This window comes from Ischnura elegans, chromosome 6 (assembly GCF_921293095.1).
Source record: "Ischnura elegans chromosome 6, ioIscEleg1.1, whole genome shotgun sequence".
Taxonomy (NCBI): Eukaryota; Metazoa; Arthropoda; class Insecta; order Odonata; family Coenagrionidae; genus Ischnura; species Ischnura elegans.
Window position 1 is genome coordinate 89,724,911 of NC_060251.1, and position 25,308 is coordinate 89,750,218.

Below are 25,308 nucleotides of genomic sequence, written 5' to 3' on the forward strand. Positions count from 1 at the left end.
TATTTCCAATAGTTTTGTTTTGTTCATTACGGAGTCTCAATCATTTAAGCCTTGAGCCTAAGTCAAGTAAACAGTTTGCTGGTCATTGGTCATTCGCTAGTCAGTGCTCGAAAAAAAGCATAGCCCGAGTGGGAAAAGGGCTCAAAGCCGTTGTTATTACATATGTACATCATTAATACTTTGATGTTAAAACAAAAAGAATATCTCGTGCGGTAACTGTTGAATGTAGTTTTTAATCTCAAATTTAAGGAGACCGTTTGCCTGGCAGACCCTTGCGCCTCCCCCGCGCGGAAAAAATCCTGGATCCGCTATCAGAGGCGTAGGCGGGAATGGGGTGGGGGGGGGGAGTCCATAAATCAAGAATTTTCCGTATTTTTATTTTCCATTTTTCAAGTACAAAGTTAAGGATATTTTTGTCTCATATTATATTTTAAATCTATTCGTCATCAAAAGTTATTAACATTTCAACACGATTAGCATTATGCGGATGTAGAATTAAAATATTATTTTTCTTGATTCTGACCTTGTATTGGCAATAATGACTCGGATGCTTAATCGATTTATCTCGAAATCGCCTCGATAGAAAGTCCGTAGGTTAAGTGATTTGGGTTGGATGCAAATAAATCCAACACTTTGAAAGTGGAATTGAATTTCTAGTTCGAGGTGAGTGACTTGCCAACCATTGGCGGTGGATGAATGATATTGTTGAAACGTTTTCGTTTATTATGTATGTTTAGCATACTAAAAAGCACGAGTCGTGATCATTGAGGAGAGGTTGTTTTAAACCTTATTCAAGCATGTATGAAATTTCTGAACAAGGAAACATGAAATCCGGTCTGGAATATTTTCCTTATACATTCTAGGCGCGTGACGTTGGACAGTTTATTCGTAAATCTGCTCTTACAGAGCTCATATTCGAGATAAACTACTTTTCATACTCGTCATGTATGTTTTTATGTTTGGTGCCGCTGCGTTTGATTGTCTTTGGGTAGTGAGTAACAATTTACGTGCGTTGCATTTTAAATTTTTTCCCCATTTTTTCCGGAATTATTGCGTCTTAAGAGTTGGCGTGTGAGTAGCGCTGTATATTTTTAACATCACAATACGCGATCAAGCGCGCAAATATTTGTACTAAGTAATGTATTTTTTTAAGGTACTTCTAAGTTAACAAATACCTGATGCCGTGGTGATGAGATTGGAAAACGAAAAATAGCGATTACCATACGCTTAAATTTTACTGAACCGCCTGCCCAAAATTTTAAAGCTTCAATTTGCCTTGGAGGACTTCGCAACATTATAATTATATAGTAATACCATAAATTGAGGTGGTGACCGCCGTACCGCTGACTTCGGAGACCAGACCACGCCGCAGCGCTGATACCGAGTCAGGTGATAATTTAATCGTGAAACCTTCAGGAAATACTCCCTTCTCCATACTCGATGTTTAATATTGGTTATCAACTCTTAATTAATGGAACTAAACTTCTATTCGTTAGTGATTCATTCTGGCTGTAGACAGGTACGAAATAATATAATAGGGTGGTTTCCTATTTTTTTATTGCCAAAATAAATATTATTACTCCTGGAGTACGTATTTCACGCTTTTAGATTTTTAAATGACGATATCCATTTTTCGCGACTAAATTAAAAGTGAAAATTTTCTAGCGCGCGAAAACTCGACGAGTAAGTAGGAATTCTGGGAAAAACCCGTGTGACGTATTTCTGGTTCCCGCTGCCGCCGTGTGAGAAGACCTTGGGACGAGGCTTTGACCGCCACTACGATGCAGGCTGCTGGCAGGTAGCAGAGTACCCTACTAGCAGGTAGCGCTTGGCTTAAATAAGGATTATTAATACCTTATCAAACGAAGGAAACTGTACGACTATAGGCAGTTTTAATAGGTGATTATAAAGAGATGTTTCCCTGAAGCCTGTGCCTCATGCATGCATTGGTAATCTCAGACGATGTAAAACTTCTATCTACTCGTATAGAAACTAGGTCTCAGTGACGTCACGTGGAGTGACATTGCACAGGCGCCAATCTGGCCTTTTTCAAATGCGGTTAAAATTGATCATTGCCATTCGTATAAACTGAGATTTCTAAAACCAAATAATTTGTATATTATGAATACACTATTGTTGGGTAACGAATCGCCATCAACGCCTTTCGTTTTATTTAATGAAGGAATCTAACTTATTATTTAATTAATTATTACGTTTTTTTATAAATCTGGATCTTATGATTAGTACTCTTTCTTTTCCGAATTGGAAGACAGCGCATTTCATTAAATCACATGCATACAGCGTAAGCATAATGCTGATAGTTAAAGCCCTCGTTGGTTATTGGCATACAATATAATACGTAGCTATGTGGAAAAACGGTGAGTTATGGGATAGGTGCCCCTGACCTACTGGTCTCCTCAGCCTCGCCGGTAATCGCCATGAGGAAAAAAATGGAGGTTAGGGGGGTACAGCCCCCAAAGCCCTTTTTGGCTGCTACCCTGGCTATGGATCCCATCAGTTTGGACGTTGGTGAGCTCCGCAAAAATATAATTCCGGACTCCGCTATCGCATTTTTACTGTCGCGAAAAGCAAGTTGCCTTTCGTTTTAAAATTCTGCTTGTGTCACTAAACTGTTACTGTGAGGTTTCTAAGTCCTCGCTCGGTGATAGGAACTAATAAGGCCATGAAATTAGGCAATGCACCGTTCTCATTCATGCGTTCCAAGTGAGAGTCTTTCATTTTGAGTTTGAAGTGTCATCGTGAGAACTTTTCTTTGGAAGGGTCGGCCACCAACACACGTTTATTCTCACCACCTACCATATCCTCCACCCACTCGAGCAGTCTCGTAATTAGCCCATTTTTTACTCTGACACAATAGGACTCATTAAAGTTTCGCTGATGAGCGCGATTTCTTTCGCATTCACTTATACCGGGAATCTTTGCTCAGTTGTCTTCTTCCGCTGATGGGTTTCTTCTTGCATAAAAGAACTGTGCCCACCGTTAAGGATTGTTCTCATAAGTTTTGAAATGCAAACAACCCATGCAAAACGATCGGAATGTTTCTTTAATCGATCGCCCGCCTTTTTCCCAGAAGTAATTTTCGTGATGCGTGAGTCAACCACTTCCATTTTTTTTAAGCTGCTTGCTTTAATTTTCATTTTTCTCATAACGCTATTGAGTTTATATCACCACGAGGTACCACCGTCGTCATAGTTCGAACCCTTTATTTGGTTTGACACAGCTTTCCACCTTATTCTTATATCGTCTGGTATCATCATGTGACACCAGACTTTTCTACACTCAGTCTGTTTAGTACTCTTATCGAATTTTACCCTAGAAATCCTTTACGTTTATGAGCATGGATCGAAAAATGTTTTGGTCTTTGGGACCTTTGTTTTTGATTTTCATCTTTGAAAATTCGCCCGTTTTTTACATGATAGATAGTATAAGTAGTCAATTAAACAATTTTTTATCCAAAAAAGCAGTATCTTAGTTTATGATTAAATACGCCCCTTTACCCATTTTGCAAAAAATGAGAATGTATACTATTGGTTTAAAAAATGTATTTAATGAGGAAATAAGTTTTGTAAGCGAAAATCGTTTGTATCGGGAATAAAACCCAATCTCATATGCACACAAATATTAAATTTACAACCGTTATCTGTTTTGAAAGTAATATTAAATGGTGGTTTAAAAACACTTCTCCATTGATCTCTTATTTCAATATAATACTTCGTGAGAGTAAATCATGTTTTAAGGTATTTAGAGAGCCTCGGTAAAGGCAACAAAAATTTGATGTAAATTTGGTCACATAATCCTTAAAAAACGCACTTTAAATAATCCAAAGAAAACAGAGATTCCCATGCGCCGTTTTTGAGATATTTGACGGTAAAATTAAGATAGTTTAACATGGGCTTTTATGGAGCAAAACGATATTTTGAGCTAGCGAACCTGTTTGTAACAAGAGGTTGTTGAGTCTCTTTAGAAGCAAAATTTAGCGAAAAATCTAAATATTTTTCAGGAGAGTATAAGTTCATGATAACATAAGGAGGATATTTGCGATAAACTGCCTGAAACTGTCAACTGGGAATCTCTGGTACCAACATTGCAAAACGAAAACCATTACACCGAATTCGCCTTTATATTACTAAATGACTACGCAAATATATTTAGTTCCCGACTTTTACATACGTCTCACGTATCTTTTTTCTATAAATAAATACATTTATATAGGATTTTCCCCTAAGATTGTGAACATTTAGTCAAAAGTGTCATCAACAGTTCAGCGTGCAAAGGTTTTAAGCAGTAAGTGTTGAAATAACAGAGAGATGGTACTTTTCCACAGGTTTATTATTAAAAGTACTACGCGTTTCGACCGTCAGGACATTATCAGGCTATGTCTCTGTTCTTTCAAAACTTAAAGGATGTCATCCCCCTATATCTCGCCTGCTTTTGTTACTTGTATTCGAAGTAGTGCAGAAACTAGTTAAGTTGATCTCTGTAAATGCCTTTTAAAAATCATATTGACGTTTGCATTATTCTGAGGTGCAAACTTGCACACATATTTCATTTTTGATTAGGTTTTCTTTGGTTTAAAATTTTGGCGGCTCTTATGCGTAAATAATAGGTAGCCCAAGTACATCATTTGACTTCAGCCGATGCCGCTACTACCTTTAAGTAAGGATAGGAAGAATACTTAAGTTAATTTTTTTCATTGTTGCAAGCCAGCATCCGTTACCAAAGAAAACCCTGATTGTTAGCTTTTGACGAAAAAGAAAGACGAAAGAAGAAAAAATGTTTTACCTTCCTTGGAATAGTTAGAGAAGAATTATATCGGGGTTGTTGGGTCTGACTTACGGACCCACAATTCGCACATTCAAAGAGGGAATGGCTTCACGGACCAATCCTGTTTAACCGGTCCTATTAAAATCGGCAGACTAAGATGGATCGCTTTTTCGACATCTCGCGTGCATGCCGAGGCCACCGAGACGAGAAAGGCTACTTTAGGGAATCTGTTGATCTGAAGGATACTGCGAATCTAGAGTGCTCGAGCAAAAATACATGCACTCAGCATGCACTCAGAGAAAATATACGCAATTTTTCCAGAAAAGCAAAGAAAAATTAATTTGCCTGGCTAACCCTCCATGATTAAAACCTGATATGAGAGTTTCCCTCAACCATAATACCTAATTAGAAAAGAATAATATAGACGTTAGATTTGGGCGCTGAAAATTTTTTAATCGAGAAAATAAAGATCGAAAGCGAGAATATTTTATTAAATGTTAATTTTATTAAAAATTTTCGGAGCAGATAGAATACACTGTTGCCCACAAGTGCTGTTAGAGTGCTTCTCACATATTAAAAAAAATCATTTGAGAAGACTCTTTGGTTAAATTAATAAAGACACAAGTATTCGCCAGGGTAATACCAGGTTACGTTTTAAGTGAGTCATCCGTAAAGAAAAAGTACTTATAGATGCACCTATACTTCTGGTTCGATCCCTGGGTCCAAAATGGTTTTCTCGTAAAAACCCTCAGAAATTCATGTTCCACAATGAGAAAGACTTTGTGCGATAGATCTAGAGTCGCACTCAGAGAGAAAAATATTATGCGGAGGCATACCTATCAGCCTTTTTGATGGCGGACTACTTGCTTAAAGCTTACGCCCTCATCTAAAATTTTTAGTGCTTACAAAGTAGAACATGGTTTATATTTTTGTTTACATAAAATTTTCAAATTTGACCTCAAAAATTTATCATTTGCAATCTTGTTATATTTGAGAACCTATTGAGTGTTGACAACTGTGTAATCTATTCACTCTAAACATTTTTATGCAATTTATTTAACACGACATTAGTATGCCTGGCTTAATTTACGATTATTTCCACGATTTTCGTTGATGTTTGGACAAACTTCCACATTAAAAAACCGCTAACTGAATGAAATCTCAAAAATCTAGTAGCTCTAGTAATTTTCTTACGATTAAAACTATCGGAAATAAAACTAGCGAAGGTATAAAAAGGTCGGGGTAAAATCATTAAAAACGCTCTACGTTAAAATACCGCTGTAAAAAATTCTCTCAGAATTAAGTACTGAATGCAAAAGTAGGGAAATGATCGAATATAAGTTATGTGTGGGCTAGAGGTTTCTTTTCAGGCCTTGGACATCTTCAAGCCCGATTGGTTTTTGTCGCCGTTCCAATCTCTTTAATTTCCGTATTTCCCTGTTCAAGAAAGCCGGTTCTCTTTCGATTCACTCCGTCGAACAACCGGTCAGACCCCTATCCTTAAACAGGACTTTGGTTGAAAGTCGCATTTTAATTTACGTGCGATGCAGAAACGTATCCGCTCCTTGCGTAATTACATTCCGAGAGTTTTTTTTCGATTATAATTGATTGTGGTTGAACGATTATGAAAGAAAAACAAATAGTGATAGGGAAAGTTTGTTTTGACAATCAGGTAGGTAGCCTTTCTCAAGAATAAGATTTTTGTCTCATTTTTCCAGTTTATTTCGCCGGAAATAAGCATTTTTCTCACATTTTGGTCCTGATAAAGCGGCATGGAAAAAGGGCGATATTTGTCCTTAATATACTTATTTACTACTATTATAATATGATTAAATCCAAGGGTGGATCCAGGATATTTTTCTGGGGGGTCACAAGGGCCTGACAGGCAAACGCTCTCCTTCTATTTGAGATTAAAAACAGCATGCAACAAATACGTAATATGCGATATATTCTCTTTATTTTAATACGAAAGTTATCAATATGAAACCAAATGATTTAGGCTCCGTAACATAAAAAAACAAAAAGAACGTGATGAATACTGCATTAAAAATTTAAAGGGTAATATTTAACCTTTTGTTTACTTAACAAGGTACTGTCTACAGAAATGAAATCAGAAGTAACTTTAAATGCATGGATGAGGTACATTTTCGTAACCTAAAGCGATTTTTTTGAAGCGGTTAAATATATTTAGGCAAATAGTGGAAATCAGTCATGAATTGCTTATTTTTTATGAGAAATAAACATATTCCAATCATGGAATGGACGCAGGTCTCGTAATGAGAACTTGACCAGTGCACTTACTCGATAGTGTGCGTATTTGGTACTCTCTGAAATGGTACCTTAAAAGACCTATGTATTTTAGATACAAATTGGAGGAGACTAAATTAAAATATTAGATTATTACTAAGTTTTCCTAGTTTTACTTATTTTCTCTACTTATATTTTATGATTTTCAAGTTAAACTCCTTACATGAATATTATCCTGGAGTAGCCGACTTGCACACAATGCTGAACTGAATCACTAGAATATAGCACTTACAGAGTAAATTTCAAATTGTGCCATGGGAAGTTTTTACTCAGAATTTTTCTATAATTGATGATGAGCTATAAAAAGTAATCGTTCTGTTTCCATCTTTATTATTGGCTCATAGTGGTCCATCAATTTCATGTTTGTGACGTTCACATGAATGCTATTTGTTCTCATTTAGATGTTATTCGCGAGCTATCAATTTTGTACTTTACAGGGAGTGAAACATTTTTAAGAACTTCATTAGAATAGTTTTTACCCCCTTATACTTATATATGCAAAAAATGTGATGTTATTGGAAATAATGCTTAGGGAAAGTTGAATGGCCATAAAATGTAGAATATACACTTCAAAGCTATTTCATTTACATATGGGGCAACAGCTATAGGAAGATTTTTCAAAGTGAAGCAACTTTTATCGCATCGGCGTATTTTAAGTGAAAAAGAGTGAAGGTAAATCGTAAAATAGCAAACACTAGTAAATTTTGTGAAATAGATGTAGGTATTAACTCAAAAAGCTATAAATTAATTAATAATATACTGCGTGTATCTTTTACATAACTGAGTCTCGTTATTGTCTGTATGCTTCGAATCCATAACCTCATAATAAACACTTCCACATGATATTTATTCGGTAGAGAGTGAGGTTATACCATAATGGGTTAGCGCTCGTCTAGCATAATGAAATAACCGGTATCCAAATTTGGCACGCCATGCAGTTGCCAGGAAATTGTTTCCACGGTTATTTTCTTGAGACAATGGGCTTGGCCAGGATGTTGCGCATCTCAAAAACGCCATCAAATGCGGTGTTAAGACTTCCTGCAAGCACTTGATTACCGGGGAAATACAACCACTCAACAATAGAGTGGAGAATGCAGTACCTATTTGATTTCCAGAGCTAGCGTTTACTTTTGGTAGCTGGCAAGTATGCATTTACCTCTCACAGATTTAAATGGAGCTTTAATTACATTTTATGCAATTTAAATGGCGGTGAATTGGGAAACGTAGTAAAATGGGATAAGGAGGTCTCCAAAATTCCGATTTAATCTATTTTTACAACCTAAATGCGACTAAATCATTGATGAAATAGTTTTTATTTCATATTTTTGATCCACACACCTAAAGTCTTAGTTGAAATAATTGTACCATGCAGAATTGAAGGGAATTGTTTCTACTGCAATTCATGAAGGCACAGGTTGAAAATGTAAGTGTTGCGATGTCCCTTGTGGAGGAAGAGAATATCCATGGAACTTGGTTGAAAAATAATTAGAGATAATAAGCAATTTACGATCGATAGTCTGCTAATTAAGTTCATTTCGACGGTGGTGCTGTGGAGAGCAATAATAAAATGAACTCCATCATGACAGCAAGAAAGAGAATAGGATTTTCAGAAAGAATGAAAGGGAGTAGGCCTTAATTGTGAATTTAAGAGGGAAGTGCTTGAAGAAAGCGGAGGGTCTTAAAATGCTTCTTAAGTACTCCATGGAAACCTACCTAAATCAGTAGAATACTTAATAATAATTATTATCTTCTGAGAAAGCCAATTTGGCCAATCAGTTCCGTCTTGTGTTATCTGATTTTTGCCAGTTTTAATCTTTGTCTCATACGCAGAATACGATGAGCGAATTTTTTTTATTTCTCCGCCAAGCTTCAGCTCCGCATGGCTACGTGCAAATGGCGTCATCGCTTTGCGAAGAATATACAGCGTCAAAAACTTCTTCGCATGGCAGTCACTTCGGTTGATGGATTTTTATCTCCTCGCTTCTGTTCCGTGTGTCGGCTTTGTAGGCTTGTGTGATTGATTTTGCATGCTTGGAGCGACGGCGGAATTCTCCTCAGAGGAATGCGGACGAAGGCATCTGCGACCATTTACGACCACGTTTTTCCTTCATTCCTCGCATAGTAGGGTTATCCCTCTCTGCCTCAGTTAGCCACTATTCTGAAGGTCGCAAACAAGGTAGGTGGTTGATGTTCCTGGACGGAAAAATCGGCAATCGCCATTGCATTTACATAAATGCTTCGCCAGCCGCCTATATAGGCGTGTGGCAGGGGCTGTTTGAATATTAGTCGTTTACAATATCATGAAAGAAGATGGTGGGTATTGAAATGAATTTGAAGGATGAGAAGGCAAGGGGTACAATTGATTTTTTTAATGAGAGTAAGGAATAAAACATAGGTAAAGAAAATGAACGAGATGAACTAGATATTTATTAGTGCATTTGGTTTTCCACTCGATGTCAGCACAGAAGAGAGAATCACTCGTATTCCTTGGCAACCAAGTTTTTGTGTATTTCTTCTATAAATTTTTGTACCCAACCTAGCTTGAGCATCCTTTGCAACAATCTTTTTTTTATTAAAGCAGGATCCAGGAATTCAGGAATTTCGTATTTTGGTGTATGGCAAAATCTTGGGCTGCAACCTAAGTTCCGCGGCCAAAAATAGCCTTTTCATCTGTTTCCCAAAATAATCATAGGCACATCCAATAAGAAAGCACATCCAAAAAGGCACACAGGCAATCGTTCCACAGTATTCACTTGTTTTGCTGTTATAGGATTTAGCTTCCCTTTTTCCCTGAAAAAAATACACCGATACCCCAAGAATAATGTTGCTTCACTGAGAAAAATCTTCCTTTCGATGTTGTCTCGATTGTAAATGAAATACCATCTTACTGTTAGTGAATGTTTTACCCTTTTATGATCATTAAATTATTTTCCTAAAAATATTCTCATATTTTATCACTTCTGTCGGACCAATGAACATGGTGATGTTCTAAGATGATGTTTTCTGTCTCGCTTTGAAATTTATCTGTTCTTCGTTGATCAAGCAATTTAGGCCTAGCTTATACTTTGACTGCCGGAGATACCGATGTGTCCAATGCTTTCGGCAATAGAGCAAGCCAATCGGCGCGCTTGGCGCGATGTTTCTGTAGTTAAAAAATTGTGCGTTTTTGACCTATAAATCATCGGTTTTTTTTTTCTTGCTGGTATCAGCTACCTAGCGTTAAAATTACGAAGAACAATTTTTCTCCACCCTATAGGGTAATGTGATGTCAAATGTGTTCCTAAGCCTGCTGCTAGCTTTACTGGCGTACTCTCCCTTGTGTCCCGTCAAGGTGAACTTTGTCTTTTTACTTTTTTGCACCACTTTGGAGAGTGAGAGCTACGGGAAAAATAGTGGGTTAATTTTTTGGCCATTTATGTTTCCTCCCAAATATGAAAACATGTTTTGGAAAGAAAAGGAAAGCAAACTGGAAATTTCTACGTTTTTTCCAACAGAGTTAGTAATCCACTCTCCCTTTTTGTTCCTGCCTTTGAAAAAATCCTTTTTTTTATGAAAGCAGGAGCCTGGAATTCTGGAATTCCGTATTTTGGTATATGGCAAAATCTTGGGCTGCAACCTAAGTTTCGTGGCCAAAAATTGCCTTTTCAGCTGTTTCTCAAAGTAATCACAGTCACACACAACAAGAAAGCTGGGTAAATTTTTACAAGAGGTACAATCCGGATTTCGCCTTCAAACCTTCACTTTCCTGCGGTATTTTTGCCTCCTGATTAACGTGGTGACATTCATTCCTGGCGGAAATTAATAGTTTTCGAGATTTTTTAACTTTTATGGATAGCGATTTTCGGGTTCTGCGCATGCGCGGCCATATTGGAATGGCGGTAAATGAGTTTCACGGAACATGTTTGAAATTGTAAACAAGAGAAAAATATCCCTAGTGATGGTCCAATACAAGGTCCAATACATAACAAAGTGGGAGGTAGAAGTGGATAAATCACTTTCTGGGCACATGTACGGGCTGGTCAACTAGAAAAAAATATCCTTCGAGCTGGTCCAGTTGGTAAAGTGGGTAAATCACTTTCTGGGCACATGTACGGGCTGGTCAACTAGAAAAAAATATCCTTCGAGCTGGTCCAGTTGGTAAAGTGGGTAAATCACTTTCCGGGCACATGTACGAGTTGGTCAACTAGAAAAAATATCCTTCGAGCTGGTCCAGTTGGTAAAGTGGGTAAATCACTTTCCGGGCACACGTACGAGTTGGTCAACTAGAAAAAATATCCTTCGAGCTGTTCCAGTTGGTAGGGTGGGAGGTAGAAGTGGGTAAAATGTGCTTACCTTTCAGTGTTTATGGCTAGAGTGAAATTTTAATCGTGGCGGCATGCTCATGTTTGCGCATGCGCAGAAGGTGAAGTGCGTAAAGTAAAGGGTGAGTAAGTGAAGATCGTAAATGGCGGCGCATGCGCAGAACCCGAAAATCGCTATCCATAAAAGTAAAAATATCTCGAAAACTATTAATTTCCGCCAGGAATGAATGTCACCACGTTAATCAGGAGGCAAAAATACTACAGGAAAGTGAAGGTTTGAAGGCGAAATCCGGATTGTACCTCTTGTAAAATAATACCGAAAGCTGAATCATAGGAACCAGATGTTCTTTTGAAATCAGTGTAAACAGAAGTCTTAAGCTGGGAATGAGAAAAAGTATGATTTACGTTATCTATCTCTGTACAGGCGAGCTAGGATCAGGTTGATTTTGCCGAAATAAAAAAGAAAATCACTTTCATGTGATATTTATTCTGCAAATAGCAATTTCTCATGAAAAAAGCAGAAAATGCGCACATGCGTTGATATTTTTTATCCGAATCTGAACCCTTATCTGCTTATTGGTGTAAGCAAGCTCTGACCTTTATCTCTGCACCAGTTAATCAGCAACTACCACGAGGCACGAAATATTGCCAATTATACACAAGGCCGGTGGATTGATTCAATTAGTTAGCTGTAGATAATAACAATTATCGCGAATAGTTACTGCGCTAATTGTGTTCCTAAATTGCATATCCAGCAAAAAATCGAATTTTTTCTCCTTTTGCTTTCGCAGGCTTTCACTTCTTGGGTTGCTATGGATGTAAGATGAAGAGGATATAGTGTCATATTTTGAATAAGATACAAAATTCGTTTGTATAGAATCCTCTCCTGCTACTTAAGATGTAGGCCAAATAGATTAGCTTATATATCATGCTTAAAATATAACTCCTGTTGCAAAAACAGTGGAGAGTGAATATACACGTTTATACTTCAATTTGTTTTTGTATTTTTCGCCATCATACTCATCATTGTACCTTAACTTTTTTCTGCCGTAAAAAAATTGCAGGGATCCAAGCAAGAAAGTCACAATTTTTCATTTTTTTCTTAAAAAGTTACGTGTAAAAAACGCTAAACGAAAACATGATGATTTTTTTATAGGTGCAAAACAACTTGCTCTATGTTTATGTATTTTCATTACACTTGGTGTCGTAAAAGGGGAAATTTAACTTACAATATTTTATTACTCCATACCTGAGACGAATGCCTAGATCTGAGAGTCAAGTTGCGTAACTGCGTGCATAGCTGCGTAGCAGGTCTTTAGGCAACATCTCGAAACAAAAATTGGATAGGAAATCGTGTCGTACGACACATAAACTTGATTTGTGCTATGTGCAGACAAATTTCGTATTCAAGGTACATTTAACCTCAATACTAAATCACTTAAATTGAGCGTTAAACTAAATGTATGTCATCTCGAGGAACATAAAGAATGTAGTTAAAAACAATTAAAGTGCATATATGCCCTTTGTATTAATATGCCCTTTAATATGCCCTTTAATATGCCCATAATATACCCTTTAAAAAGAGTAAACCGTTAAATATTTCCAATAGCTCAAGATACAGCCCATTTTGGAACAAAGTACTAAAATTTAAGCTTCCAAAAAAAGCAACCTTTTCTCCTTGGTCATTGACCATTTTGCAATTCGTTGTTGGAAGTTATCATCTTCGAATTTAGAATTCAAAATGCTAAATTCGAAAATGATATCGAAAAAGAATTTAGAATCAGTGAAGATCTTCGGAAGTTAAAATAATAAATTCTCAGAAATACGTATTGTAATTACTTCTTTGCACTTTCTCTAGACTCGCAATAAAATAAAATTATCAAAAAAAGGCTAATTTTTCTTGTCTTAACAACCCAATATTTGAGAAAATGGCACAAATTTTTCGTGAAATTAGAAAGCAGAAAAATAATTGACGCAAAATTGGACGCGTTAATTAGTAATGATAAACTTATGACGACTTTCCAGCAATGATTGCTAAGAAAAAATGATATTTTCATTTCACGATGAAAGAAGTTGGCATCTACCATTACCGTGGTTAAAATAAAAAGGGGTATGTTTTGACGAAGAAAGAATTTTGTATTTATTCTGTAGACTTGGTCTTTATTTTCTGACTTGACAGAGGGGTTTTAGATGAAATAAGAACTATTTGTTCCTGTGTATCTTAATCCGTATGCATGACATACATATACTGATTTTTCGCCTTCCCTTAGGGAGTAACATTTTTGATTTCATTCCTAGTTTACTAAGCGTGTTCTTCATTTTACGTTTGTCGTCCATGTGTGTATTCTAAGCTGAATCAAGTGACTAATATTCATTTAATTGAAATCTACGTGTTATCTCAAAGTTTCTTCTGATACCAACTAACCAAGCACCCAAGAGAAGGACATTTTACTTAAGACACTTGTGTGACATATTTATGTCACTTTTAATAGTATTTTCAGGCATCCAATCCTTCAGTAAATTATGGAAGAATGATTCAATATAAAAGTTAGAAATTAAATATTTAAAAAGTCGTAATCACCACGTCTTACAGATAATTTAGCACTAAAGGCATAAATTTTAAAATCAAGATAAAAATCACAGTTTTTATAAATATGTAGAAAGCAAACATCGAATTTGATGAACATTTACTATAGATTTTTTACCTGTTTTCATGGTTCTGTATTTTAAAAATTCCTAATACGCGTCCCTATAGTTTTGTCTCACAGTAAAAGGATAAGTAGTTTTTGTTTATTACTCGCAAGTTGAATGATTAATCCGTGAGTGGTTCAAGTAATATATTTTCATTTCGTAGGATTGTGTCTGCATTCGCGTAATAATTTTAATCGCAATATTTTCCTTATTCGTATACAGTTAATGCATGAGTTATAACTGATTTCTAATTTAGAACAAGCTTAGATAAAGATCGTCAAATTCCAATGCACTAAACTTTACATATTTCATTAATTATTTTAGTATATAACGATTTTAAGAGTATGATAAACCAGGACTTGTGGATTTGTTTAAAAGAGAAATTCAATGCATTGGAGGGGTAAATTTCTCTTTTCTAGGATGACCTGCTTCTCTGAGGTGTGCACAAGTTAATCATTTGGAGCTTCATTTACTTGCGTTTTCTTCGCCTTAAAAGCTGATACTGGTTTGAAAGTGAAACTCACCAAGTGGCAATATGCTTGCCTTCCCTTCTTTAAATCTTGATATTGGTGGGAGACTTGAATGAAAACTTATTTGCGCGTTGAACTCTCTTAAAGGCCATTTCCTCTGGAGAGGGCTTTTTCTTATAAAAATAAACTATTTCGTGGAGCGGAATTAAAAAGAACTTTTTAATAAAGAATTACCTTGATCTTAAACAGCAACGAAGCCACTGTTGGTTGAGTAGGTAAGAAAACGAATACGTGTACAGTACCATGCTTACGATTTTTCCGTCATATAGAATGCTTCAAGCCTGAGGCGTGACTTTTTGAAGATTCTAAGGTAAGGAAACTTTGAACTGCATTTCGGTAACACTTTATGTGATAAAACATAGTTCTTTCAACGCTCAACGTCTGGGTATGGAACATCATTTCCAAAAAAAATACATTTTGCTTTATCTGCTAAACAAAGCAGAAAATGTTGTGTATATTATTACTCAAGATTTGAATGATGACGTATTTCTTAGTCATCCATTCTTAATGCTATTGAAATATGTGTCCGTATAAAATTATTACTTGAGGGTTAAAGAAGTGATCTATTTATTCATTATACATGCAGAATACGACGTTTTATCCTATAAATTTATAAAAAAAATGAACATCGTATTTAATTGAATTAAAATACTGTGACGTACTAATGGGATACTATCTTCCGTATTTGAGAAACTAAAATTATCAATCCAGCAAAGTTATTTACGATTATATTGTATGAAATTTCGCGTCGATAAAAGTGTGTTCGCATTTCCTCAAAGATACGCAGTATTTGAAAAGAATTTTAACCCGTCACCTGTGATGAATAGATGTGTGAAACAGTTATAAACTTTTTTTTTCATTCATAAGCTCCTAGAATTTCACGAAGGGTGCGGAAGGATCTGATTACGAAGTATGCCATGATAGTTGAGTTAGTTAGTATCGAAGATAGTTAGTATCAAAGTTCCCATTCGGAAGATAAATGTGTCCTTAAAAAAAAGTATTACCAGAGGATTAAACGAGGTGTCCCAAACCACCGTGGTTAACGCATAAGTATATCATATAACGGATTTGTAACGCAATCATGTTTAACCCATTACCGGCCGAGTAAAGAAATACTTGAAAATATATAAATTTTTCACTTTATTTTACCTAATAAAATGCTAATTAAGGTAAATTGAAATATGGGCCTTCAAAAAAAATTTTTGATTATGGTGACAAATAAATGTTGCGTTTTCGCAACTTTGGTTGAATTCGGTATCTATATACAGATAAGCAACTCACATTACCATACAATGCCGACTCGTAGAAATATGCCGTTGTTACTGTCACTGTAACCTATTATCTTTATAAAAAATGAACACTGTGATGAGAGACAATGATACAGTTCCTGGCCATCTTTCCGAGTGCTTTACCTTACTATGATTCGTTTTTTGGATGGCTTACTGCTAACGGTCCGGAAACTTCGACGCTTGGGAAGGAAGACAAAAAAAGGCACATATGGTCCGTGATTCCATAACAGGACCAGGGTAATTTTTTCCCCGGCAATTCATGAGAATTTTACCGCAAAATTCACTAACTCTTGATTTACTTGGTGGTATTCCATTATAAGCTTTCCTGGATATCACACAATTACTTATACCACTTATATTTTACAGAGCGCGACCCGGGTTTCAATGAATTATCATCATCTTCAGGCGCAAATTATGATAAAATAATTAATAATAATATAATATATAATAATATATATTATGATAATATGTTTATTAATTAATTTTTTTATAATTATGTTTGCATAATTTGCACCTGAAAATGATGATAATTCATTGAAACCCGGTTCGCGATCTGTAAAATATAAGTGGTATAAGTAATTGCGTGATATACAGGAAAACTTAATTTTACCGCAGTATTGAAATATACCACAATTAACATGTGACCTTTAATGGAAAAAGTTGTGTACTTGTTGATCATAGTCAGCAATTTTTTTACGAGACCTTATAAAAACAGGTAACGAATCTTGTGGCTCACCGGATAGTGCTGTGACAGGACGACCTCGAGAAGGACCAGTACAACCGCAAAGGCGAACTCAAGCCGGCACGAAGACATGTCAGCGGCGAGTGTTGTTCACTTGGAAGGTTTTCGTGGAAACGAAATCTGCCCCTCGGTGTCTGTCGGACGAATTCCACTTGTGAAGGCGAGAAGCTTCGGGGTTGAAACTCCGCAGCACAGACTTGAAACACCGAGGTTGCCCTGGCGGAAAGTCAACTCTGCTGTCTCGGCCCCTTTCTCTGGAGTTACGCCTTCCGCGGGTGCTTCTCCTCGAGTGCCGAGATCCGTCTGCGACCCAAACAACTACCTTCAAACTTCCCCTCCAACCCCTCCAATACTCTCCTCCTTCCTTGCCAGGTGAGAGTTAAGTTTACTTGGAGTGTGGGGGTGGTCGGATAAGCAGAGGCTGTGGTGTGAGGCAAGGAGGGGAAGGAAGATAGGTGGGTAAGGCTCATGGATGATCAGGGCCGGTCAGGGGTGATTTGGGGCCCTCGGCTGGAGCTCATGATCAATGAATAAATAATCGGATATTATTGATCACCGCCGCTCGGGCCCCAAAGTTAAGATTTTGCAAAAATTCAGGCTAAATTTTGATATAAGTAGGTATTTACATATAAGATTTAGATATGGAGAATAAACCACTACTATTAAGCCCATTTTCGCAATAAACCGTGATAAATAAATATAGCATTCAAGGTTGTATTGACGAAGTTTAAAGTTTATCTAAAGAATTTTATGCTTTAACGATGAGTGAGAAAATAGAAAAGTGATAGAATAATCCGAGAGTGATATCACCTTCAGTTATGTCCGTAAAACACCTAAAAATAGCGAAATTTCATATCTTTAAGTGCAATGCGGCACGTTCTCCCGGTATCCGATTGGAAAAATAATTTTCATGATTTGCTTTCTCACCAAATGGAACAAAACTGGGGGGCATCCCAAGAGAAATTCGAAAACTTAAAAAATAAGGACCAACACCACACATCATTGATCATGTCCCCCTTACCGAAAGATGCGGGGCTCCTCCCCCAAAAAATTAAATACCTGCCATGCTTCCTACATAGCCCAAACACGACCCAACATTCTCGCCAGATACAAAGAACACCTATCATACTTCAAGAACAACAAATCTGAAAAATCCAGCATTGAAAAACACGCAGCAGACACAGGCCATAGGCAATTGCATGGCCGAAAATGGATTTGGACGCTATTCTGGCCCTTAAAAAAACTTGAAAAAAGTGTAAAAAATAGCCATTTCGAAAGAAAAATGTAGTATAAAAAGTAAGAATTTCACACCTATTAAAATTTAATAATGTATTATGGTTTTATTATGCATTACTTTGTGAATTTTTTCCTTGAAATTACGCTGAAATAAAAAAAACTCTCAAATAACCTCTTAGAACAACCCCCACAAAAAAGCATCAGGTTCTCTATTATCTTCCTACATTTTTATTTTATCAATTTTTTTTATAAAATCTTTTTACGCTGAATATGTTGTATATAAACCAACTAAGGAAAACGTAGAGTTTCATAATTGCAGAAACAATTTGGTTCAAGTAATCCGAATATTTTTTATTACATATTTCATTTACGATTCACGATAGACGAAACGTTGTGGGGCCCCAGGCCCCTTGGTCATTCTCCCATAAATCCATGGACTGCCTTGAAAAAAAACAAAACTGTTAAATCAAAACTAAACTGGCATATTACTTTGTTCCCTTTTACCAATTTTAGTGACAAACTAGCGAAGAAAAAAAAATATATTCCCCAAATTTAATGTCCACAGACTATGATTTCTCATGTCCGTGGATATTCTACATAGATTTTTGAAGAGGTGTTTGTTGTATTAACATTCTTTACTAAATAATTTATTATAAAATCCATCTTTAAACAACTGACAATAATATAAACATTTCAGAATAGCCTTTTTGGATAGCTTTTATTTCATTACATATTTTTTATAAATCAAAAAAACATTTGTTCTACCAAAAAAAGCAATGTCCGTGAACACAAAATAAAAAGGGTGAATTATTCGTAGGAGATGACGGCAGCCCTGAAAAATCAGTATGTAGATAAGGAGATAGTCAGCTATATTGGGTTTTTTGAGTTTATACTTAGTTTAGTGAACGTTTTAACCCTGCAAGAAAAATTTTAGTTCAGTTTTTTGAAAGAGCTAAGATCATCAATCATGTCCGTGAACAAGTAAAATTTAGTAAAAGTCATATCTTTTTACTAATTACAATTGAGATGTTATTTACAGCTATAAAATGCAAGTTAAACGTAGTAAGGACAGTGTCGTAGCTTATTGTGTCCCAACTATAATTTTAGTTAGAGGAAATCGTCATGTTCATGGGCATCATGTTCGTGAACTCTGCAGTCCATGAACATGGCAGATGTTAACGGACATGATGATACACTATCACTAGATACAGAATGTCCAATGGCAAATGAAGTATTTCATGTGTTAAATGTCCAATTATAAATGTAGTATAGTAATGAAGTATAGTAGAATGTTTTCGTGGGTAAACGCTCCTCTTCTGCTATGTCCGTGAAAATATATATCATGTCCGTAGACTGCACAAAAGTAAAAATGAAAAATAAATAGTATAAATATTACGAACGATCTCTGTCACTTATGTCATCAGATTTTATGATTGAAAAACTATAATTACGCAATTTTGGTTCTTATATAAACAAAAATTATTTTTTTTAATTTTACCTGTAGAAAATGCACGTCTTTTGGAGATTGACCCCCATAACCTCGGGGCCTTCGGCGATCGTCGACCAGTCGACCTGGCCAGGCCACCCCTGCCTTCGGCCTGAAGACGCTGGCGTGATAGCCAGAGAAACTGTTGTCCTCAAGCCAGCTGACTCGGAAGAAAACCCGAGAGAAATGCAGAGACCAGCAACCGTTGAATTTTAACGGATATTGAAGACTACAATACGGCTTTACAAACAATATATCAGTGGCAGCTTGGGCGTTTTTTTTGTGTTCATCCTAGAAAAAAAAGTCTCGCAAATATCTCGAAAGGAATTATTTTTATTTGACCTTTTTGTAGAAATTTATATAGAAAACATATTGATATAAATTTTTCTATACCGCTCCTGTCAAGTATTTAGTTGTTATATCGACGAAATAAATGTTGAGATATGAGTATTAATAAAAATTTCATCATCCACTGGAATTATTATTTATATTTTAATTATTAATTATATAAGAACCTCCTCGAAGTTTCAAAAAGAAAAAGCTATGAGTGTATGAAGGATTGACAGTAAAAAAAAACATCTAAATAATAATTAATTTTCCTAGCGGTGTAGTAGCTTTAAAATGAGCCAAACACCACGGTTCTTCTACAATTAGGTGTAGGGGTGAAGTGGATGAAAAGAATTCAAGTCACCCTCTTGGAAATAAAACGTGAACAAATTAAAATGGGCGTAAATCGCACGAAATATTTTTCCCAACATGGCCCCGAGCAAGCGCGCAGTTAAGAATTAAGGCTAGAGGGGGTTTAGGTGCAAAAAATACTGGAGGGTATGGAATACGGGAGGTGCGGGTGTCCTCCCCCAGAAAATGTTTAAGATAAATAGTGAGTTGTACGGATTTTTCAGGCATACCTTTCTATCCTTACACAGCTCTATAAGTAATATTTATCCAATTAAGTAAAGTGATTTAAATTTCAAAATTTCTCTGAGTTCTGGGGGGGGGGGTTTATCCCCCAAAACCCCCCCTCGCTGCGTCACTGGCCCCGATGTATTCAATTTGAGATGAATATGCACGCATACAGATATTTTTTATAAAAATCCGAGACCTAAACGTCGAATGGTTGAAAAAATAAGGTGGAATGACGCCTAAATCTGTTCGAGAAGATTCCAGAAAGATCCACGGTGACGAAATTGATAGTGCAAGTAGTAGAATTTAAAAAAATACGACTATTCCTCAACCTACCAATCTAACGCAGGCTATCATAACATTCGGAAATAAAACTATCGTTGATATAATTTGGGAAAATACCTTCCATATCCTTGATAAAAAATCTTAATTTAAAAACTTTTTTCCTTGCTCCTAAAAAAATCACTCCAAAAATTATCCTGAGATAGTCCTGAGAACGTAAAGCCGCAGCTTAGATTGACAGAAAATCGATAAAATTTAAATGCGACGAATGATACTCAACTGAATTTGGTATTGCGAAAAACACTTCTATTCCCATTGCTACGGAAGTTGATTCATGCATTATTTGCACTGAAATAACCGTTTATTGTCATCTTTGATTTCACTTTTGGTAAAAAATATATATTTTCCAATCCACCACTGCGTAAAGTTGGTGACAAGAGTGCCCAAGTTCTCAATAACCATGCTCCATTAGCGCTTCCTGTGATTACGTCGCAAAAAGGCGATTCACTCGAAATCATGAGCATTGTTGCGTAGACGGGAAAAATGAACCAAAATGGAGAACAATCGCACGCAATCACTAATTAAGCTGAACAAAAAAGCGTGCCTATTTCACACGCTAATTTTTATATTAATTTTAATGCTGTTAATTTGCATGGATAGAATGTTGTTCGTCTAATTGTAACCAACTTCTCACTGATGGTCGGTGAAAGTATTTGAACACTCGGTTACAATTACTTTCTCAAGTATTTACAATAGTAATCCCGATCCAAGGATTAAGTATTCTCAACCCATTAGGAGTTTGGTTGTTTTCATTTTCAATCTATTCTTGAAAAATTAAATTGAGTTTTAATCTACTCCGGACTCCGATATCTATTCTCAATTGCCCAAACAATCTAAGACTAGCGCGCAGCCCCCGAGTCTCCAGCAGCTCCCAGCCTAACTCGCTTAACATCTGAGCAACGCTGTCTTTACGCGCGTAGTAGTTTTTGACGAACCGCGCAGCCTTCCTTTGTATTTTATTCAGTTCGCGCATTAAGTCTTTCTGTACCGGATCCCATACGCTCGCTGCATAGAGATATGAAGTGAAACACTTTGCACTTCATATCTCATAATGGATCTCCACAAAGTATCTGCCTCATCCATCCAATTCATCAAATCAGCCAGCTCGCTGCATACTCTAGGTGCGGTCGGACGAGTGCGAAATAGCACCTTTCTTTTACTTTCTCATCCGAAAATATTCCCACAGTACCCTTGACGAATCCTAATTTTTTCAGGGCTATGCCGCAAATATTCCTTATATGAAAAATTGAGTCATTGTTACAAGACCGCGCACACCGACCTACGAGTATGTCACTTATATCACGCAGTATTACTCACATTCTTATTTTCTGGACACTTTTTATGATAAACATGATACTGCCTGACTTATTGAAAGATTTCTTTATAAGTGAAAAATTATTTTCAATGTTGGCATTCTGAAATAGAATTTTGACTTTTTCTTTATTCGGCATAGCATTCATTCTGATCGATTTTCTAATCCTCTTGACGAGCAGGAAAATAACTTTTTCCCATTTTATCATTTTTGGAGTGTTTTATTTACTGCGATGTTTTACATTCAAAATGGTTTTCTTCCCTTCAGGGCTGATTTCTTATTGATACTTTTTGTAATTATTTTATTCTTTCCTAGCTTACAGGACCATTTTTTGAAGTAATTTCAATTCTTGGGTGATATTTGTGTGCAAATTATTTTTTTTTAATTTTATTTATCTACCTTTCTGGACAATTTTTTTATTTCAGTAATGAAACATGATGAAAATATTATTTTCTGTGAGTTTTACTTGCCAAAATATTTTTCATCAGAGTGTTTTTCTATGCCTATGGTCCAGTTTCGCAACTTTTCTGGTTATTTTCCCTTATATTTTATTGCCGAAGTAATTTATCATCTGGAATATTTCATGCTTTTTCTTGGCTTGCTTTGTCTGTCTGTTCGTCTATTTTGTCAATAAAATCTTCTGATTTATTCTTTTAACCCATTTTCTATTGCCGTATCCTCTTCTTCGCATTTTCAAATTTCGCACACTCGCTTATTTTTTTATGAAAACACAAAATTCAATAAACAGACAAATGAAATATTTTTTCATTGTTCTGGAATTAACTAAATTTCAAAATGGGAATATTGGTTTAAATATTCTCAGTAGATGGCAATAGTTATAAATTTTACGGCAGAAAATCCCCTATGGTGTAATCTATATTATGATTCAAGCCTAAAAAGTAGAGCATAAAAGTAAAATAGTTAAAAAAAAAGACAAGTTTTTTTCAAAAACAGTGGACAATCCAACTAGTAGTAAAAAATAAGGTATTCATCATTTGGAGAATAAAGCATGGGTACTGATTAGGTTTAAATATTATAAATTGGTGCTATTCCTCAATCACCTACTAACGTTGCTTCTACCTCTCTGTTGATATTTGGCTGCGTTGCATTTGTAATACTTGCATATTTTCTGGGTACCTCAATATTTGTTATTTCTTAGAATATTTCCCCAGTGCTTGGAAACAAGCAAAATTTGCGATTTGTTATTTATAGTCCCATATAACTTAAGTCCTAGCTCTCTTCCTTTTTATATTTCAAAAAACCTTGAAATTTTACTTCTTAATTGCCTTGAATCTTTTGCTATTGTTAACACTTTATAACCCAGAGCTATTTCTTCTAGAAATCAAATTTCAAGATTTTCATTTCGAGAATTTGAAAGTTTTACACTCAATTATAATTATCCTGGCAGCTAAATATTTCGTCATTAAAATTTACACTACAAAATAATATTTAGTTTAGATATCTCCTAAATAGAGCTGAAAGTTTAAACATGATACCGCTCAAAAGTAACATTGGGTTATAAAGGGCTTGCAAGAGATGGGCGGTTATTAGAAAAAACGGCGTTAGAGGTATAGTTTAACCGGGTTAACCGGTTATTTTGAGCGAGTAGAGTACCTAAGTATTTAAACATGATAAAAAAACCAGTTACATTGAGGTTATATAAGCTGAAGTATTGCGCATTGCATATCTTCGACTTTATGTAGCAATGTTCACGATTTATTAATTTAATGGTATAACTATATAATGCTATACAATATTTAATAAATATTATAACGACTTGCTTTTGCCGAAAATACTATTTTAAAATTCTCTGAATGGTGAATTCGGTAGGAATTGATATCAACATCTTTTCGCTCTACCTAATAAATCCATTTAATTCCCATATTCAATAGCATTGCTCTTGCGCCATTACGGTTTCCTTGGCCCCATAATTTCTCTAAAAAAGATCGAGCTCCTAATTACGCACAGAAGTGAAGCGTCAATACTCCGAATTCGTGTTTATCCATCATATAATTTGTTTGTTGCTGACTGATGTAAATCTGTAAATTGTGAAGTTGCGTAGACATATATTTTTAATATTTGCATTAGGATTTTTTTTTCGCTGAAGAAATCCTGCACATTCCGTAGAATGCCAGGATCTTAAGAAAATACGATTGCATTTTTGAACTTCGTTTTGCTTCTTGTATTCGTACCACTTATCCGAGAATCTGGTCGGGAGCATGGAGTATCTAGATTCTCCGACAGATGACAATGATCCGGTTACTTTTCCCAGTTTTTTTCGTGGTCGCCCAGGAAATAACCGAGCACTAGCCGCACATGTTTATATCGTGCTCGTAGCAAGAAAAACTGTAATCGATTATTTCGCGAGGAGATTTTTCAAAGGTTATCCAAGGAAATAATCGAACGGCCTTTGGATTGCGCAAGGAGACTGTAAAAAGTTATTTCACCAAAATTTTTTATTCCGTTAAATTAGGAAAGAACCGAGCAGTCAATAGATTTTTACGCTAATACCAGCAGGTAATTCTTAGGTTATATCAGAAAATAACCGAGGACTCTTTTGACTCTTGAGCAGATAAACCTTTCCAATAAGGCCATTTGACAATTACGTGAGTTGATTTGAGTAGGCTATCGTAGAGTGCTGCATTTGCTGTCATGAATGCCGACTTACAAAATATATGGGGGGGGTCAAACCGGGGATCTTGCCCGGGAAATTTTATAATTAGTGAGTTTTAGGTTGTTAGGTTGTTTAAGCATTTTAGAAGAGTCATGTGAACAACATTAGAACCCTGATAGCTCAAATCTTGATATCTGGACACTCCGGGGAAAATCAACAAGCCTGACACATTTTATCTTCACACCCATTTTGAGGGGGCTCGGGCCCCCTCAGGCCTCATGGAGTCGGCGCCACTGGTTGCTGTGATAGGTTATGACAGTTATATAAATCCTGAAACTGCGTATAAGTTATCAAACAATAATTTCTAATCGTTCACAATTTATTTTCTCATGATATTTTCTTGTCCTACTCAGCCATTACAACACAAAACTGGGGGGTGGGCTTAACAGCTGGGTTAACATAATTAAATTTATAGCAGAGAGATAGGGGGCCCGTAACAATTAATATAACTATTGTTATATTCAAGCACAGCCGTATATGTATACATCCAGTGGCGCAGCGAGGGGTGGGTTTTGGGGGATAAAACCCCCCCCAGAGCTCAGAGAATTTTTTTAACTTTAATCCATTTTACTTAATTGGATTGATATTACAAATAGAATAGTGTAAGGATAAATAAAATATCCCTCAGAAAGCCGTAAAACTCACTATTTGAACCATGTATCTTTAAAATTCCGCAATTTATTAATCTCGCACCTACCGCTTATCCTGGT

General features: G+C 36.0%; 1 protein-coding gene across 1 annotated transcript in view; it reads right to left on the bottom strand.

The window, feature by feature from the left end:
• Positions 1-16,944, bottom strand: part of LOC124161147 (general odorant-binding protein 70) — a 50,998-nt gene extending 34,054 nt beyond the window's left edge. The window contains exon 1 of the mRNA XM_046537382.1: positions 16,640-16,944. Coding sequence (XP_046393338.1) covers positions 16,640-16,717 — 78 coding nt within the window. The 5' untranslated portion in view covers positions 16,718-16,944. The remainder of the gene's footprint in view (positions 1-16,639) is intronic.
• Between the last annotated feature and the right edge of the window lie 8,364 nt (positions 16,945-25,308).